The 20,000-nt window shown below is 47.5% G+C and overlaps 1 protein-coding gene across 1 annotated transcript in view; it reads right to left on the bottom strand.

Moving 5' to 3' along the window:
* Positions 1–20,000, bottom strand: part of ntrk3b (neurotrophic tyrosine kinase, receptor, type 3b) — a gene marked incomplete at both ends in the record, with an annotated part of 319,611 nt that overhangs the window by 35,111 nt on the left and 264,500 nt on the right. Inside the window, 2 exons of the mRNA XM_083662110.1 lie at positions 3,061–3,233; positions 7,420–7,550. Of these exons, the coding sequence (XP_083518236.1) occupies positions 3,061–3,233; positions 7,420–7,550 (304 nt within the window). The remainder of the gene's footprint in view (positions 1–3,060; positions 3,234–7,419; positions 7,551–20,000) is intronic.

Below are 20,000 nucleotides of genomic sequence, written 5' to 3' on the forward strand. Positions count from 1 at the left end.
CAGGGTGATCTCAGGTCAGTTCCCTCGCTACACTCCGACATTATGGAACAAACGCACTAAAGTTTGTCCAGGCTGATCTCAGGTCAGTTCCCTCGCTACACTCTGACATTATGGAACAAACGCACTAAAGTTTGTCCAGGCTGATCTCAGGTAAGTTCCCTCGCTACACTCCGACATTATGGAACAAACGCACTAAAGTTTGTCCAGGCTGATCTCAGGTCAGTTCCCTCGCTACACTCTGACATTATGGAACAAACGCACTAAAGTTTGTCCAGGGTGATCTCATGTCAGTTCCCTCGCTACACTCTGACATTATGGAACAAACGCACTAAAGTTTGTCCAGGCTGATCTCAGGTCAGTTCCCTCGCTACACTCTGACATTATGGAACAAACGCACTAAAGTTTGTCCAGGCTGATCTCAGGTCAGTTCCCTCGCTACACTCTGACATTATGGAACAAACGCACTAAAGTTTGTCCAGGCTGATCTCAGGTCAGTTCCCTCGCTACACTCCGACATTATGGAACAAACGCACTAAAGTTTGTCCAGGCTGATCTCAGGTCAGTTCCCTCGGTACACTCTGACATTATGGAACAAAGGCACTAAAGTTTGTCCAGGGTGATCTCAGGTCAGTTCCCTCGCTACACTCTGACATTATGGAACAAACACACTAAAGTTTGTCCAGGGTGATCTCAGGTCAGTTCCCTCGCTACACTCCGACATTATGGAACAAACGCACTAAAGTTTGTCCAGGGTGATCTCAGGTCAGTTCCCTCGGTACACTCTGACATTATGGAACAAAGGCACTAAAGTTTGTCCAGGGTGATCTCAGGTCAGTTCCCTCGCTACACTCTGACATTATGGAACAAACACACTAAAGTCTGTCCAGGGTGATCTCAGGTCAGTTCCCTCGCTACACTCCAACATTATGGAACAAATGCACTAAAGTTTGTCCAGGGTGATCTCAGGTCAGTTCCCTCGGTACACTCTGACATTATGGAACAAAGGCACTAAAGTTTGTCCAGGGTGATCTCAGGTCAGTTCCCTCGCTACACTCTGACATTATGGAACAAACACACTAAAGTTTGTCCAGGGTGATCTCAGGTCAGTTCCCTCGGTACACTCCAACATTATGGAACAAACGCACTAAAGTTTGTCCAGGCTGATCTCAGGTCAGTTCCCTCGCTACACTCTGACATTATGGAACAAACACACTAAAGTTTGTCCAGGGTGATCTCAGGTCAGTTCCCTCTGTACACTCTGACATTATGGAACAAACGCACTAAAGTTTGTCCAGGGTGATCTCAGGTCAGTTCCCTCGCTACACTCTGACATTATGGAACAAACGCACTAAAGTTTGTCCAGGGTGATCTCAGGTCAGTTCCCTCGCTACACTCTGACATTATGGAACAAACGCACTAAAGTTTGTCCAGGCTGATCTCAGGTCAGTTCCCTCGCTACACTCTGACATTATGGAACAAACGCACTAAAGTTTGTCCAGGGTGATCTCAGGTCAGTTCCCTCGCTACACTCCGACATTATGGAACAAACGCACTAAAGTTTGTCCAGGGTGATTTCAGGTCAGTTCCCTCGCTACACTCCGACATTATGGAACAAACGCACTAAAGTTTGTCCAGGCTGATCTCAGGTCAGTTCCCTCGCTACACTCTGACATTATGGAACAAACGCACTAAAGTTTGTCCAGGGTGATCTCAGGTCAGTTCCCTCGCTACACTCTGACATTATGGAACAAACGCACTAAAGTTTGTCCAGGGTGACCTCAGGTCAGTTCCCTCGCTACACTCTGACATTATGGAACAAACACACTAAAGTTTGTCCAGGCTGACCTCAGGTCAGTTCCCTCGCTACACTCCGACATTATGGAACAAACACACTAAAGTCTGTCCAGGCTGATCTCAGGTCAGTTCCCTCGCTACACTCTGACATTATGGAACAAACGCACTAAAGTCTGTGCAGGCTGATCTCAGGTCAGTTCCCTCGCTACACTCTGACATTATGGAACAAACACACTAAAGTTTGTCCAGGCTGATCTCAGGTCAGTTCCCTCGCTACACTCTGACATTATGGAACAAACGCACAAAATTTTGTCCAGGGTGACCTCAGGTCAGTTCCCTCGCTACACTCTGACATTATGGAACAAACGCACTAAAGTTTGCCCACCTGACGGACCTGAGAAGAAAGTCTGCAAAAGCACTTACAGATCAAGGTTCCCTGGTATAATATGGAGAAATCAAGAGAGAAACAAGTGAAGCAAGTATCTCACCCCATTGGCATTTCTTTTGATAACTTAATTACTTACTTACTTAAAGAAATGATTTTAAGACAGAATATGAGGCTGAATCATCGCAGTGAAATTAGCCTTGACCTATGTCCCTGTTACTCTGCTAGTGAACTACTGTGAATATTATATAATATGTATTATATAATACTGTGAATATGTATTAAGGTGAGTTTGTACTAGTTTGCTCTTCCTCTAAATCTGATTTACTCTGTATTTTAGCTTGTTTATATTGTTGTTTGTCTACAACTGTTTCTTTTGTTTTGATGCTCCTTTCTTGGCCTCTTCATAAATACTTCACAATGCCCTGATTTACCTGTGTATTTACCTATGATACAATATTGGACACAATAACACTGTACTGGAACATCTTGAAAGATTTACCAATAAATAATACACCCACATTGTAAGATAAGAAAGGAGGAAAAACTATTGGGGAATTTGGGTCATTGCAACAGCAAAAGCAGGCCTAATAGAATTCAGCCGGGGAAAATATCAGAGAATAGAATAGAAGAAGAACAATAGAATCTAAAATAAGCAGTGAAACCATAAAAATAGTCAAAACAATAACAAAACAAAAACAAACAAATAAATGAAACGGAATACAAACTATTGCGGGGTTATATAAACAGATGCAACCAACAACTTCCACGTACGTCTAGTAGTCTGACACAAGGGGAAAGAGTAGGACAAACATCTGGATTTTCTTGACAGTTGCTACTGAAAGGTTAAAGGGATGAGCCCCTGGTGGTGAAGGACTCACCTGAGGAACTTGTTGAGGTCTCCGTGCTTCATGTATTCAAACAGCATGATGAGAGGGTCTCCGTCCACACACACGCCATAGAACTTCACGATGTGCTCGTGCTGCAGGTTGGTCAGCAGCTCCGCCTCCCGCTGGAAGTCCTTCCTGGCCGACAGGTTGGGGTCTTTCAGCGTCTGGTGGAGGGAGAGATACAGTTGAAGTCGTTACTTTACATACACTCAGGTGTCGTTTAAAAGTCATTTTTTAACCACTCCGCAGATTTCATGCTAACAAACTATAGTTTGGCAAGTCGGGTAGGACATCTACTTTGTGCATGATACCTCCAATCGACTCAAATTATGTCAATTAGCCTATCAGAAGCTTCTAAAGCCATGGCATCGTTTTTTTGAATTTTCCAAGCTGTTTAACGGCACAGTCAACTTAGTGTGTGTGTGTGTGTGTGTGTGTGTGTGTGTGTGTGTGTGTGTGTGTGTGTGTGTGCGTGCGTGCGCGCGCGTGCGTGCATGCGTGCGTACGTGTGTGTGTGTAGTGTACTTCTGACCCAATGGAATTGTGATATAGTGAAGTGAAATAATCTGTAAAAAAAAATACTTTACTTAAGTTACTAAATAAATAATTCTGCATTGGAGTTATGGGAGTCTAGCTAGCTTTTTACAGTAATATTCGAGTGGCTTTCAATTAATTTCTAATGTACTGGAAATGTACACCATGTCCTCATTTTAATGGACAAAAAAAGGGAGAGACCATAGAACATTTCACTCAAACCAAAACTTAAAAAAGAACATCAAAAAAATATTTTCTTTTTAAACGCGCATTTTTTAAACGTTTTGGTCTGAGTGAAATTTCTGCGGTCTCTCCTGTTTCTAAATATATATGAACCACTTGGTTTGAACAAGTAAAACTATTTTTTTAAGCATTTTACGAAATGTCTGTGGGAAAATAAATGGCGGATGAAAATCTCTGGTACAGTGCTGAAGCAGGAAGTGAAAACGTGATCAGCAACAGGAAACAGAGCAAGTTGCCTCTCTTGATCTCCTCGCCTCGACTCTGCTTTCCCAGCTTGCTGGCGTTCTTACAGATGGAAGGACCTTGGGGGGGGGGAAGGCATTCACTGTTCTCTTCTGGCAGTTAAGTGCTGGAGACGCTGGAGATGTACGGCAGAGTAGGTAAAACGGCCATAAAATTCAATTACCAAATCAAACGGCACTCTTAAGGAAATGTTTCTTGTCCGGGCATCCCTCCAAAACAATACCTCCAAGTGCTCGACTACAATAAATTGAAGGAAAGCGCGGCTATGAATTTTCCCTTTGTTGACCTTAATGTGGATTCAGAGAGTCGCTTCCTGCTACTGTACACGGCGGGCAGACAGGAGGAGGTTCGACTGAAGCGGGCACATCATCTTCCACTTTATCTTCAGGTTGACGCTCCAGAGGAGGCATCATGGAGAACTGTTTAACCTTCTTCTTTTCCGCTTCAAAATCCAGGAACATAAAGAGAAAGGAACTGACAAGGAGACATTCCCTCCTTTTAACGCCTTGTGTGAATTCTCCTGCCGTCAAGGTCGGCAGGTTCTCTAACTGTAATCTTATCCCGGGCCGGGGAGGGTTTGTGCTGAGTCTGCAGGCTCGTTTCGTGTTCGGCATCACTCTGCTCCACTTCCACACATTCACATTGGGAGCCGGTCCAGAACAACCACTTCCAACACATTCACGCTGGGAGCCGGTCCAGAACAACCACAGCCCGGTGCAGTGGGCCAGCGAGCAGCTGGGCGGGGGGGGCAGGTGCATTGTTCGAGGGCGCGGCGTTTGTTGAGGGAGAGGAGAGAGTTTGGAGAACTCGCCTTCTTCCTCTGGGCTGGGCCCATCGGTTCTGCTTTACAGAGACTTCCTCCGACTTCTCGACTTTGCTGCCGTTCACAAACTCTGCACCAGCTTCTGGCCTATCCTGGTCAGGAGGTCAGGTCTCTGCACTGTGTGGGTGCTGCCCTCTCCTGGTCAGGAGGTCAGGTCTCTGCACTGTGTGGGTGCTGCCCTCTCCTGGTCAGGAGGTCAGGTCTCTGCACTGTGTGGGTGCTGCCCTCTCCTGGTCAGGAGGTCAGGTCTCTGCACTGTGTGGGTGCAAATGGAATCATGTGCTGGGTCATGATGCACTGAAGAGATAACATCATAATAATTAAAGAGGCCACTTCTTCAGTGCCTGCGGCTTTTACTGTCATGTGGAAAAGCTGATACACAGACAACATCCACAATGATAAGTAACATAAGACTACATCTGCACTAATTGGCTAAAACCCTGGTTGATATTCCTCTGCTATTCTATTTATCTGTGGTCCAGGTTGAAAAACCCTGGTTGATATATATTCCTCTTCTATTCTATTTATCTGTGGTCCAGGTTGAAAAACCCTGGCTGGTATATATTCCTCTGTTATTCTATTTATCTGTGGTCCAGGTTGAAAAACCCTGGCTGGTATATATTCCTCTGGTATTCTATGTATCTGTGGTCCAGGTTGAAAAACCCTGGTTGGTATATATTCCTCTTCTATTCTATTTATCTGTGGTCCAGGTTGAAAAACCCTGGTTGGTATATATTCCTCTTCTATTCTATTTATCTGTGGTCCAGGTTGAAAAACCCTGGTTGGTATATATTCCTCTTCTATTCTACTTATCTGTGGTCCAGGTTGAAAAACCCTGGTTGGTATATACTGTATTCCTCTTCTATTCTATTTATCTGTGGTCCAGGTTGAAAACCTCCTTGCTGAGGGAACACAGGCTTTTATATCTGGCCATAGTGTGTGCAGTGTGCATGTGCAGTGTGCATTTGTTCAAGTGTTCCTTGATCGACCCTGATAACTGTGCCAGCCTTCGGTAATTCCCTGCAGTGTCCCCTGATCCTTTGTGCTCGCTCATGTTTACCAAAACACAAATCAATCCAAACGACATCTGAGGCAGATCTATAAAACAGCTCCGGAATATGACCGTCAACGTTACAGCCTTCAAGCGCAGTAAAACGTCCTTTGTTGCAGTTTCTAGCTTTCTCTTACTCAGCAGCAGCGCGCGTTCACTCAAATGCAGCGGTTCGTCCTACAGTATGTTAATGCCGACGTATTTATAGCTTGTTACCCTTTTGATCGGCTCCTCAGGATGATGACTTTTGCTCGTTACCTGTTAACGATGTCTGAGGAGCCAATAGTCTGCTGTCGTACTAATTGCTGGTCCCTGGCTGACAACGGGACGGTTTTGCATGCTTAGAAAGACGGATGTAGGGGAGGGGGGGAGGTCGCACCCAGCCCCAGATGGGAGCGCATCCATCCCTGGCTGAGATACTTCATCAGACCTGGTTGTTTAACACGCTGTCGCAACACCCACCAGCCAGACCAGACCTCTCTCTCCCTCTCTCTCTCTCTCTCTCTCTCCCACCAGCCAGACCAGACCTCTCTCTCCCTCTCTCTCTCTCTCTCTCTCTCCCACCAGCCAGACCAGACCTCTCTCTCCCTTCTCTCCCTCCCTCCGCCTCTCCCTCTCTCCTTCATCATTTTCTCTATCTATCTCTGTCCCAGTCAACAGAGGACTAAACAGTGATTCATCCTATATGCAGTTCATGAGAGCTTTTACATTGCCGTTCTAAACACGCAGAGTCTAATATAAGTCATTTGCGGTTTGTGTGCAACAAACAGAAGGTGATCTGTGGAAAGCAGTGCACACAGCAGCTTAGTGACAAAGATGGAGACGAAATGATAATAATAAAACAAACAAAAAAGCATCTCCAGGCTTCGGAACCGGCGCTGCGACCCACTCTGACTTCAGCTTCTGACAGAGGTTCACCCACTCTGACTTCAGCTTCTGACAGAGGTTCACCCACTCTGACTCCAGCTTCTGACAGAGGTTCATTAGAGTGACAGCTGCCAGACACCTCTGACAAACAAACTCAAATAACACATAAGGCATAATACTGAATGTACATAATGCAATGTTCTGTTTTCTTCTAACATAAAATAGCGGTGTGTGCTGTACATTTCCATTTGAAACAAAGCTAATGTTCCACGTTGGAAAACAACATTTGTTTGTGTTCAATACGACGACGACGATGATCCAGTCTGCAAAGACCACTCAACATTTGGTCTTATTTTTCCTCTCCTGCAATCTGTCATTCAATACTGTGTGGGGAGAAACACACACACACACACACACACACACACACACACACACACACACACACACACACACACACACACACACACACACACACACACCCCTGCACACACACACGCACACGCACATACACACCATCAAGTGGTAGAATTTTTTTATTTATTTTTTGGGTGGGGGTGGGTGGTGGGGGGGGGGGGCGGTTGATGAGTACCTTGACAGCCACCAGCATCTTGTCCTTGGTGGGACAGAGGTTGTAGCACTCTGCGAGGAAGACTTTGCCGAACGCTCCTTCACCCAGCTCCCTCTTCAGGATGATGTCTCTCCTCTTGATGTGCTGCACAACTGAACCACAGAACCAGGAAGACAGGCAGAGGAGAGAGAGGGGGAGAGAGAGAGAGAGGGAGAGAGAGAGGGGGAGAGAGAGAGGGAGAGAGAGAGAGAGGGGGAGAGAAAGTCAATGATACTGATCATTTAATGAAAAACTGCCTACCACCTTCTAAGGTGCGCAGACTGTGCTACACTTGCAGAGAAATCTATATCAAACGAGCAGTCTCCAAAAAGAAACTGTGGCTATTAGCTACTCCCCCTCCATGTGCAACCCTACTGAAGTTTGTCGGGCCACCAAACACACAGCAAACGAGCTCGTTAGTTACCCATTTAGATGGCCCCCGGAGCTCCAGCTCAGCCTTCTGTTGAACACCTGAACTCAATGGTGCCTGGCTGTTTAGAACTCCAAAAAGGCCATAACATCCCCATCAAACTGCATCAAACAACTCCTGCAGCATCATCAAAGTGTTCCACTGTGCCCAACTCGCTTGGTCCAGTTGCCACACTGCACACAAAGATGTTATGTTGTCTCTTCTCTACATTCTGGACTCCAAACTCTTGTGATGCAGACTGTGTGTGATGGTTGTGACTGTGTGTGATGGTTGTGACTGTGTGTGATGGTTGTGACTGTGTGTGATGGTTGTGACTGTGTGTGATGGTTGTGACTGTGTGTGATGGTTGTGACTGTGTGTGATGGTTGTGACTGTGTGTGATGGTTGTGACTGTGTGTGATGGTTGTGACTGTGTGTGATGGTTGTGACTGTGTGTGATGGTTGTGACTGTGTGTGATGGTTGTGACTGTGTGTGATGGTTGTGACTGTGTGTGATGGTTGTGACTGTGTGTGATGGTTGTGACTGTGTGTGATGGTTGTGACTGTGTGCGATGGTTGTGACTGTGTGCGATGGTTGTGACTGTGTGCGATGGTTGTGACTGTGTGTGATGGTTGTGACTGTGTATGATGGTTGTGACTGTGTGTGATGGTTGTGACTGTGTGTGATGGTTGTGACTGTGTGTGATGGTTGTGACTGTGTGTGATGGTTGTGACTGTGTATGATGGTTGTGACTGTGTATGATGGTTGTGACTGTGTGTGATGGTTGTGACTGTGTGCGATGGTTGTGACTGTGTGCGATGGTTGTGACTGTGTGCGATGGTTGTGACTGTGTGCGATGGTTGTGACTGTGTGCGATGGTTGTGACTGTGTGTGATGGTTGTGACTGTGTGTGATGGTTGTGACTGTGTGTGATGGTTGTGACTGTGTGTGATGGTTGTGACTGTGTGTGATGGTTGTGACTGTGTATGATGGTTGTGACTGTGTGTGATGGTTGTGACTGTGTGCGATGGTTGTGACTGTGTGTGATGGTTGTGACTGTGTGTGATGGTTGTGACTGTGTGTGATGGTTGTGACTGTGTGTGATGGTTGTGACTGTGTATGATGGTTGTGACTGTGTGTGATGGTTGTGACTGTGTGCGATGGTTGTGACTGTGTGCGATGGTTGTGACTGTGTGCGATGGTTGTGACTGTGTGCGATGGTTGTGACTGTGTGCGATGGTTGTGACTGTGTGCGATGGTTGTGACTGTGTGTGATGGTTGTGACTGTGTGTGATGGTTGTGACTGTGTGTGATGGTTGTGACTGTGTGTGATGGTTGTGACTGTGTGTGATGGTTGGAACTCTAAACAAACAGGACCTGGTTGTTTGGCTGTGATGGAGGCATAAAAACGCGTACGAAAACAAAGGGACTGTGTGTGCAAAGACCTGAACTCACACTATGTCCACGTGCTACTGTACTACTTTTGTAATCCCCCCCCCCCCCCCCCCATTGTTATCCCCCATTAGTGCTAAATTTAATTTATTTATCCTGGTTGCTGCTCCACCCTCTGCCGATCTGGGGAGAGCCGAAACTGGCTCCATGCTTCCTCCGAGACATGGGCAGTTAGCCAGCCGCTTCTTTTCACCTGGACATAGCACGTGGGAGGATCACGCTATTCCAACCAGTTCCCCTCCCTTCGAACAGGCGCCCTTAACGATCAGAGGAGGCACCACATCAGCGACCAGGATATTGCATGTTTTGGTGAAGGGGGTTCCTATATGAAGGAAGCCCCCGGGGGGCACACGGGGAGAACATGCAAACTCCACACAGAAAGACCCTTTTGACGACCCCACCCGGGCGGCGGGCACTCGAGGACATGCGGACGGGCACGCACTCCTTCAGCGCTCACAGCGTCCCAGGTGGGAATCGAACCCAGGACCTTCTAGCTGTGAGGCGACAGCGCCACCGTGCCCCCTCTACTGTACTACTTTTGAAGGGTCTAACAAATGATCTAATGCTTCCTGATTCCCGAACATTGATCACAGGATTGTTTAGTTTCCGTCAGCCACCCATCTGCTCGCAGACCTGACGGGAAGACGATGAATGGAAATGGCCGCCTGCTCCTGCGGTGTTTCTGTCAGATGCTTTATTACCGCTATTTCTGAAATCAGCGCTAAATATGAAGGAACGGCCCAGTTTGAAAGTAGATCAGAACAGAAGTCTCTGTGAAAAGTGCCAGCCGGTTTTGTCGCACGAGAGCCCCACCAGGGACAAGAACACAGCAGCAGCAGCACACATCGCTGCTGTTCAAGCTTCATCCTGCATGAAGAGCTGAGAGGAGAACAACCTGAAGTCCACGCACATGCATTTGAATTCCCACTGTGCTCTGAGTGGATTCCACACAGGCCAAAACGCTGCTGACGTTCCCTCTGCTGATAAATGAACAGCCAAGAGCTATCATCATCATCTTCTTCTCCTCCCCACTGCATCGTACACCCTCTTTCCTCTGCTCACTAAAAATACTAACTCTCTGACTCTGCCTTGAGTTATTTCCCTGTGAGTCTCTATCATTGTTCAACGGTCTTTACAAATCTTTTTCGAGAAAACGCTTTTCTCAGAGTTCAGTCTTTGCTTGTAATCTTGATTTTACTATGTTTCAATATGTTTTTATAGCTTTGCCTGTGCTTCTTATTATGTAAATTAGCTGAACTGAACTAAGCTAATTGCCAACTTAACCAAACTATTTTAACAATCCAACCTGTGGTGGAGCATGTTGGCTTGTAGGTTTGTGTGACCATACCTAGTTCTACTGTATAACACTGAATACATAACTACAGGCCACTTGGTAGAGTGACCATACCTAGTTTGGATCGACTGTATAACATTGAATAAATAACTACAGGCCACTTGGTAGAGTGACCATACCTAGTTTGGATCGACTGTATAACATTGAATAAATAACTACAGGCCACTTGGTAGAGTGACCATACCTAGTTTGGATCTACTGTATAACATTGAATAAATAACTACAGGCCACTTGGTAGAGTGACCATACCTAGTTTGGATCTACTGTATAACATTGAATAAATAACTACAGGCCACTTGGTAGAGTGACCATACCTAGTTTGGATCTACTGTATAACATTGAATAAATAACTACAGGCCACTTGGTAGAGTGACCATACCTAGTTTGGATCTACTGTATAACATTGAATAAATAACTACAGGCCACTTGGTAGAGTGACCATACCTAGTTTGGATCTACTGTATAACATTGAATAAATAACTACAGGCAACTTGGTAGACTGACCATACCTAGTTTGGATCGACTGTATAACATTGAATAAATAACTACAGGCCACTTGGTAGACTGACCATACCTAGTTTGGATCGACTGTATAACATTGAATAAATAACTACAGGCCACTTGGTAGAGTGACCATACCTAGTTTGGATCTACTGTATAACATTGAATAAATAACTACAGGCCACTTGGTAGAGTGACCATACCTAGTTTGGATCTACTGTATAACATTGACTAAATAACTATAATAATAATAATAATGATTGGATTTATATAGCGCCTTTCCAAGGCTCAAAGCGCTTACACAGAATCATTATTCGTTCACACCATTCGTACCGGTGGTTCAGAAGCGTGGCAGCCACACATTGGCGCTCAACGGCCCCTCCGAACCACCATCATTCATGTCTACATTCATACCAATCATACCAATCATACCATTCATGTCTACATTCATACCAATCATACCAATCATACGAGGCAAGGAGGGTTAAGTGTCTTGCCCAAGGACACAACGACAGCAGCTGGGAGGGAGCGGGGATCGAACCGCCAACCCTTGCGTCATTGGCCGACCCGCTCTACCTCTTGAGCTAAAGCCGTCCCTACAGGCCGTCAACTACAGGCCACTTGGTAGAGTGACCATACCTAGTTTGGATCTACTGTATAACATTGAATAAATAACTACAGGCCACTTGGTAGAGTGACCATACCTAGTTTGGATCGACTGTATACCATTGAATAAATAACTACAGGCCACTTGGTAGAGTGACCATACCTAGTTTAGATCGACTGTATAACATTGAATAAATAACTACAGGCCACTTGGTAGAGTGACCATACCTAGTGTGGATCTACTGTATAACATTGAATAAATAACTACAGGCCACTTGGTAGACTGACCATACCTAGTTTGGATCGACTGTATAACATTGAATCAATAACTACAGGCCACTTGGTAGAGTGACCATACCTAGTTTGGATCGACTGTATAACATTGAATAAATAACTACAGGCCACTTGGTAGACTGACCATACCTAGTTTGGATCGACTGTATAACATTGAATCAATAACTACAGGCCACTTGGTAGAGTGACCATACCTAGTTTGGATCGACTGTATAACATTGAATAAATAACTACAGGCCACTTGGTAGACTGACCATACCTAGTTTGGATCGACTGTATAACATTGAATCAATAACTACAGGCCACTTGGTAGAGTGACCATACCTAGTTTGGATCGACTGTATAACATTGAATAAATAACTACAGGCCACTTGGTAGAGTGACCATACCTAGTTTGGATCGACTGTATACCATTGAATAAATAACTACAGGCCACATGGTAGAGTGACCATGCCCACTTATGGTCGATGGGCATGGTCAGTTCATTTGTTCCTCCTTGGCCCATGGCCATGTTTCCAGGTCTTATCATGTGTGTGTATCTGTTTCCAAGTTAGGTGCCTATTTGTGATTTGCCCCGTCCATTGCCACGCCCCCTTTTAGCTTGTGGACGTGGAAAGTTACTCATCCTAATCAGTTCTAAGTTGGCCCACGACCTGCTTTTCAGTTCTAAGTTGACCCACGACCTGCTTTTCTGCAAAGTTTTGTGCAAATCCGGTCAGGAGTTTTTGAGATATCCCGCGGACAAACAGACAGACAAACAGGGGCGAAAAAACATGACCTCCGAGTTAATGATCTTGAGTATATGCTGGATACAGTAGATACTTGATAAATACATCAACTTCTCCAAATGGTTACTTCTACAATGACCCCCATAACCTTCCATCGAGCACCAATCGCCTCCTTTTCTTTATTTCCTGGATGTAAATATTGTGTCCAGGGCTCCATCCTGAACAGTCACTCCTCCTAACTCCTTTTCCTACCTTTTCCTTGACCTCGCCGGAAGTAAAACACACAGTGTTTAACCCCCCCCCCCCCCCCCAAGCTACATTAAGCTCCTCCTACTTGCTAACAAATTCATGTTTGGGGCACCAGTGGCGTATTGACCCCAGAGCAGCTTAATAATGTAGCCTACGTGGGGCAAAAACAAAACAAAACAAAAAAACGTTTGACTTCCGGTGAGGTCAAGGAAAAGGTAGGAAAAGGAGTTACGTTACGTGCACATCATGAAGCGCTCGGCGGCTTGCCTGCTGAAAAAGCCGCTTTGACGCTGCATCTTGATAGGCTGTCTTGCTCTATTTCCGTGTCTGATTGGTCAATTTGCCTCGCGCCCCCTGCCGCTGGAACCGCCCACAGCGTTTCACTGTCGCAGCCTAGAGGCGGCTTGTCTCCGAGCTGGTTTCCACGCCCACAAAACGCTGCGACACAGCGGAAAAGCGAATTTGCCATTGTAGATGTGCACGTACCGTTAGGAGTGACTATTGGGATTCAGCCCAGGTTCGTTTTATTCTGCTGCTAAGTAAAGGCTGGTCATCCTGTCATCCCCCCGTGATGGGAATGAAGCGGCCATTACGACGCTCGCCTGTCGTCGACGGCGGCGGCAGCGGGGACACGTTAACTTTAACCTTCACTTTCCTCTGCAGGCGGACTCGGGCTGCATCCTGCAGCCTGTTTACCCAGAGTGGCCCCAGATTAAGTCTCTATCCCACAGCTCAGCATCACTCATTTTGTCCTGGCTCACCTGAGAGCTCTGAGCCAGCAAACACTGTCCCCGGAGGCCTGGAGGCCACGCAGCAGCACTGATGCCATTGACTCAGCTACTGTAGTCAGGTCAGGCTGCCTGCTGGGAGAGCGCAGATGTTCCCAGGGCCTCTTTGTTCTATACCTGTCTGTCCGAGTCTGTGTCTGTTTCCAGTACCTGCCAACTTTCCCCGGCGTGTGTGTGTGTGTGTGTGTGTGTGTGTGTGTGTGCATGTGTGTGTGTGTATCTCTGTGCGTGTGTGTGTGTGTGTGTGTGTGTGTGTGTGTGTGTTTTTGCCCAGCTACCTGCCAACCTTCCTTTGTGTGTTTATGCGTGTGTTTCTGCCTCATTGGCGGGTCAATCGATGCATCTCTGGTCCTTGACAACATGCCAGAGGCTTTTGCAGAGTGGTGCTTTAACATGGAGAAGCTGCAGCTCATTCTGCAGAGTGGTGCTTTAACATGGAGAAGCTGCAGCTCATTCTGCAGAGTGATGCTTTAACATGGAGAAGCTGCTGCTCATTCTGCAGAGTGGTGCTTTAACATGAAGAAGCTGCTGCTCATTCTGCAGAGTGGTGCTTTAACATGGCGAAGCTGCAGCTCATTCTGCAGAGTGGTACTTTAACATGGAGAAGCTGCTGCTCATTCTGCAGAGTGGTGCTTTAACATGAAGAAGCTGCTGCTCATTCTGCAGAGTGGTGCTTTAACATGGAGAAGATGCAGCTCAGTTTGCAGAGTGGTGCTTTAACATGAAGAAGCTGCAGCTCATTCTGCAGAGTGGTGCTTTAACATGGCAAAGCTGCAGCTCATTCTGCAGAGTGGTGCTTTAACATGGAGAAGATGCAGCTCAGTTTGCAGAGTGGTGCTTTAACATGAAGAAGCTGCAGCTCATTCTGCAGAGTGGTGCTTTAACATGAAGAAGCTGCTGCTCATTCTGCAGAGTGGTGCTTTAACATGGAGAAGATGCAGCTCAGTTTGCAGAGTGGTGCTTTAACATGAAGAAGCTGCAGCTCATTCTGCAGAGTGGTGCTTTAACATGAAGAAGCTGCTGCTCATTCTGCAGAGTGGTGCTTTAACATGGAGAAGATGCAGCTCAGTTTGCAGAGTGGTGCTTTAACATGAAGAAGCTGCAGCTCATTCTGCAGAGTGGTGCTTTAACATGAAGAAGCTGCTGCTCATTCTGCAGAGTGGTGCTTTAACATGGAGAAGCTGCAGCTCATTGGAAACACTGAGAACATCCCAGCATTTACTCTCATTTCCTGCATACTTGAATACATTTGGCAACACGTTCTCTGCCCATCACTCTCCATGCATTAGAAGGTTATGCTTGTTAAAACCATCTGGAAAGGCACCTGTACGGAACTATAATGCATTCATAATGTCTTACGACCATGCTTATGAGAACTTACTGATGCATTAGATCAGAACTCATAAAACATGATCACTATAACTTAGAATGAATTAGAACTACAAACGTCTTATGAATGTTTATGGCTACAATAATTATGTATCATAAAATGTCTGACAAGGGTTCAATGAGCCACATGATGGTGCACGCACACAACCAAAGCATCAGAGCTCATAGTTTACTAGAATGATCAACGCAGCGTAAAGCCAAGTGAAATCCATATTCATGTAAAAATGTATGTATATGCCAAGAAACACCATTAGTTATTGTATGCATTCAGTCACCTTGATATGTTTTGTATACCCATGCCCTGTGTTTGTTGTGGTTCTCTCTCCCGGTCTGTTTGTGTCTGTCTGTGCATGGCCTGTCTGGGCATGGCCAGTCTGTTTGTGTCTGTCTGGGCATGGCCGGTCTGTTTGTGTCTGTCTGGGCATGGCCTGTCTGTTTGTGTCTGTCTGGGCATGGCCTGTCTGTTTGTGTCTGTCTGGGCATGGCTGGTCTGCTTGTGTCTGTCTGGGCATGGCTGGTCTGCTTGTGTCTGTCTGGGCATGGCTGGTCTGCTTGTGTCTGTCTGGGCATGGCTGGTCTGCTTGTGTCTGTCTGGGCATGGCCTGTCTGTTTGTGTCTGTCTGGGCATGGCCTGTCTGTTTGTGTCTGTCTGGGCATGGCCAGTCTGTTTGTGTCTGTCTGGGCATGGCCTGTCTGTTTGTGTCTGTCTGGGCATGGCCAGTCTGTTTGTGTCTGTCTGGGCATGGCCGGTCTGTTTGTGTCTGTCTGGGCATGGCCGGTCTGTTTGTGTCTGTCTGGGCATGGCCTGTCTGTTTGTGTCTGTCTGGGCATGGCCTGTCTGTTTGTGTCTGTCTGGGCATGGCCTGTCTGTTTGTGTCTGTCTGGGCATGGCCGGTCTGTTTGTGTCTGTCTGGGCATGGCCTGTCTGTTTGTGTCTGTCTGGGCATGGCCTGTCTGTTTGTGTCTGTCTGGGCATGGCTGGTCTGCTTGTGTCTGTCTGGGCATGGCTGGTCTGCTTGTGTCTGTCTGGGCATGGCTGGTCTGCTTGTGTCTGTCTGGGCATGGCTGGTCTGCTTGTGTCTGTCTGGGCATGGCCTGTCTGTTTGTGTCTGTCTGGGCATGGCCTGTCTGTTTGTGTCTGTCTGGGCATGGCCAGTCTGTTTGTGTCTGTCTGGGCATGGCCTGTCTGTTTGTGTCTGTCTGGGCATGGCCAGTCTGTTTGTGTCTGTCTGGGCATGGCCGGTCTGTTTGTGTCTGTCTGGGCATGGCCGGTCTGTTTGTGTCTGTCTGGGCATGGCCTGTCTGTTTGTGTCTGTCTGGGCATGGCCTGTCTGTTTGTGTCTGTCTGGGCATGGCCTGTCTGTTTGTGTCTGTCTGGGCATGGCCGGTCTGTTTGTGTCTGTCTGGGCATGGCCGGTCTGTTTGTGTCTGTCTGGGCATGGCCTGTCTGTTTGTGTCTGTCTGGGCATGGCCTGTCTGTTTGTGTCTGTCTGGGCATGGCCTGTCTGTTTGTGTCTGTCTGGGCATGGCCTGTCTGTTTGTGTCTGTCTGGGCATGGCCTGTCTGTTTGTGTCTGTCTGGGCATGGCCTGTTTGTGTCTGTCTGGGCATGGCCTGTCTGTTTGTGTCTGTCTGGGCATGGCCGGTCTGTTTGTGTCTGTCTGGGCATGGCCGGTCTGTTTGTGTCTGTCTGGGCATGGCCGGTCTGTTTGTGTCTGTCTGGGCATGGCCTGTCTGTTTGTGTCTGTCTGGGCATAGCTGGTCTGTTTGTGTCTGTCTGGGCATGGCCTGTCTGTTTGTGTCTGTCTGGGCATGGCCGGTCTGTTTGTGTCTGTCTGGGCATGGCCTGTCTGTTTGTGTCTGTCTGGGCATGGCCTGTCTGCTTGTGTCTGTCTGGGCATGGCCTGTCTGTTTGTGTCTGTCTGGGCATGGCCTGTCTGCTTGTGTCTGTCTGGGCATGGCCTGTCTGTTTGTGTCTGTCTGGGCATGGCCTGTCTGTTTGTGTCTGTCTGGGCATGGCCGGTCTGTTTGTGTCTGTCTGGGCATGGCCTGTCTGTTTGCGTCTGTCTGGGCATGGCCTGTCTGTTTGTGTCTGTCTGGGCATGGCCTGTCTGTTGGTGTCTGTCTGGGCATGGCCTGTCTGTTTGTGTCTGTCTGGGCATGGCCTGTCTGTTTGTGTCTGTCTGGGCATGGCCGGTCTGTTTGTGTCTGTCTGGGCATGGCCTGTCTGTTTGTGTCTGTCTGGGCATGGCCTGTCTGTTTGTGTCTGTCTGGGCATGGCCTGTCTGTTTGTGTCTGTCTGGGCATGGCCTGTCTGTGTCTGTCTGGGCATGGCCTGCCTGTTTGTGTCTGTCTGGGCATGGCCGGTCTGTCTGTGTCTGTCTGGGCATGGCCGGTCTGTTTGTGTCTGTCTGTTTGCCTGCTCTGCTTTCTGTTGTTTTTGACTCCAATTAACTTTTGATCACCTGTGTCTCAAGTACGTGCCCAGTCAGCTCACCTGTGCCTCAGGTCCGTGCCCAGCCAGCTCACCTGTGCCTCAGGTCTGTGCCCAGTCAGCTCACCTGTGCCTCAGGTCCGTGCCCAGCCAGCTCACCTGTGCCTCAGGTCTGTGCCCAGTCAGCTCACCTGTGCCTCAGGTCCGTGCCCAGTCAGCTCACCTGTGCCTCAGGTCTGTGCCCAGTCAGCTCACCTGTGCCTCAGGTCCGTGCCCAGTCAGCTCACCTGTACCTCAGGTCTGTGCCCAGTCAGCTCACCTGTGCCTCAGGTCTGTGCCCAGTCAGCTCACCTGTGCCTCAGGTCCGTGCCCAGTCAGCTCACCTGTACCTCAGGTCCGTGCCCAGCCAGCTCACCTGTGCCTCAGGTCCGTGCCCACCACGCCTCACCTCGTCCACCGGCCTCGCGCCGCCAAGCCCACAGCTCTGCTCAGCAAACATCCACTCCTCATTTTTCACAATAAACTCTTCACACTTTGTCAGACGGTGTCTGAGTTCTGCCTTTGGGTCCTAAAAAACAAGCCAACCTAACAGGCTGGGGATTTTAATTAGTCACGTTTTCTCTTCTCTTCTCCTCTGTGTTTTTATCATTACATTTTGTCACTGTCCGATCTGGGAACCCAGAGTCCATCAGTCTGACAGCTAATAAGAGCGTGGGACAGACGTTTCCGGTGTCGAGTGGTTTCTGCGTCTGTGCGCCACGGTCATTCTTTACAGTCTGATTTATGTGAGAATGGAATTGGACTTGATCGATTGTAGGTGTTTTAACTCCAGACCGCATTTCAGCTAAACTCTATAAACAGATAACTGCATATGAGACATCGTCCGACTGTAAACTATTATGGAAGCGGAAGTCTTGGCATTGGCGTCTGCTCTGCACGCACGCACGCATGCACGCGCGCGCGCGCGCACACACACACACACACACACACTTTCTGCTGCCGTCCGTGCGAATCGTTGCAGTAAACGTCCACGCTGTTGGAGTCAGATTACATGTCCAGCACTTGCCCTCATGTAGCCTACTAGGCTAACGCTACTACTGGATAGCTTTAGCTTTAACTTGAGATAAAAACTGGATTGATCGTATGGGAAAATACAAACGTGTCTTCTCTTCCGTCAGTGGACACTCCTGTTTGAGGTTCTGGTGACATCATTCACCTTATATGGACCAAGAATGCGAGGCATTGCTTCAATGTTTAGCGCATGGCTATTGTTTACCACTGCCTTGGTCCTTTGGGATCCTTTGCTTGATCCCGAAATAGTCGGCTAATAAGGTGCCTGACGAAAAATGAAGCTTAAGATACGTTCATAGACTAGTGTATGTAATGAATATTAATTTTCCTCATTAATATGATACATCATTTCACCCGCCCGCAACCCATCCGCTATTAATCAGAATGTAACTGCGGCCGGCGCATCTCTAGTTCCTAAGCTCCAAAACAAACCCAGGTCGCGTTGTCTTGTCAGGCAACATAACAGTAATATCTACCACACATACACGTTTTCTTATTTTTCAAATCGGACGAAGTCGTCCTAGAGTCTAAGGTGATGTCTAAGACTTAGACAGCAGATTTACTGGAGCAAACAGCTGTGGAGAAGTGAAGCTTTAGTATACCTGTAGCCCTATCTGAGCTGCCTGCAAGAGTATATGGTATATGGATTGGAGATGCAGTTTCATTTACACTTGGAAATGCGTCCCCTCTGGACGGTTGGCTGATGGGATGTTCAGTGGATTTCTATGTGGCCTAGGTCTATCATCTGAATCAGGTTTCTATGTGGCCTAGGTCTATCATCTGAATCAGGTTTGACCAGTCAAGACGCACCTTGATGGCCGGTGTAAAGAGGGTCTTTATCAGAGAGAAGGATTCTAGTCTGCTCCTTTCTGACTGAGCTAAAAGCACCAATCCTGCTCTTGTGTAACACATTAAAGTAGGCTGTGGCTAGCCTGAAGGGTGTGTGTGTGTGTGTATGATCTGCAGGGTGTGTGTGTGTGTGTGTGTGTGTGTGTGTGTGTGTGTGTGCGTGCGTGCGTGCGTGCGTGTGTGTGTGTGTGTGTGTAGCCTGCAGGGCCAGTCTGTCTCAGACCATCTTTCATAGAGCCATATAGCTTTGGAACATGATAACTGCCTTTCAATCAATCTGCTTTGCATATTCATTCATTTCAAGGCTTCCAAGCCTCCAAATGAGTCACCGGCGTGTCTCTGTGGAAACGTTTCCATGATCAAAACATCACCTTGAGCATAATTACATCTCCGTTATAGCACAAGTGACGGCACAAAGCGGGGGTACGGTCCGAGTCAG

The sequence above is a fragment of the Poromitra crassiceps genome, assembly GCF_964638095.1.
Source record: "Poromitra crassiceps genome assembly, chromosome: 28".
Taxonomy (NCBI): Eukaryota; Metazoa; Chordata; class Actinopteri; order Beryciformes; family Melamphaidae; genus Poromitra; species Poromitra crassiceps.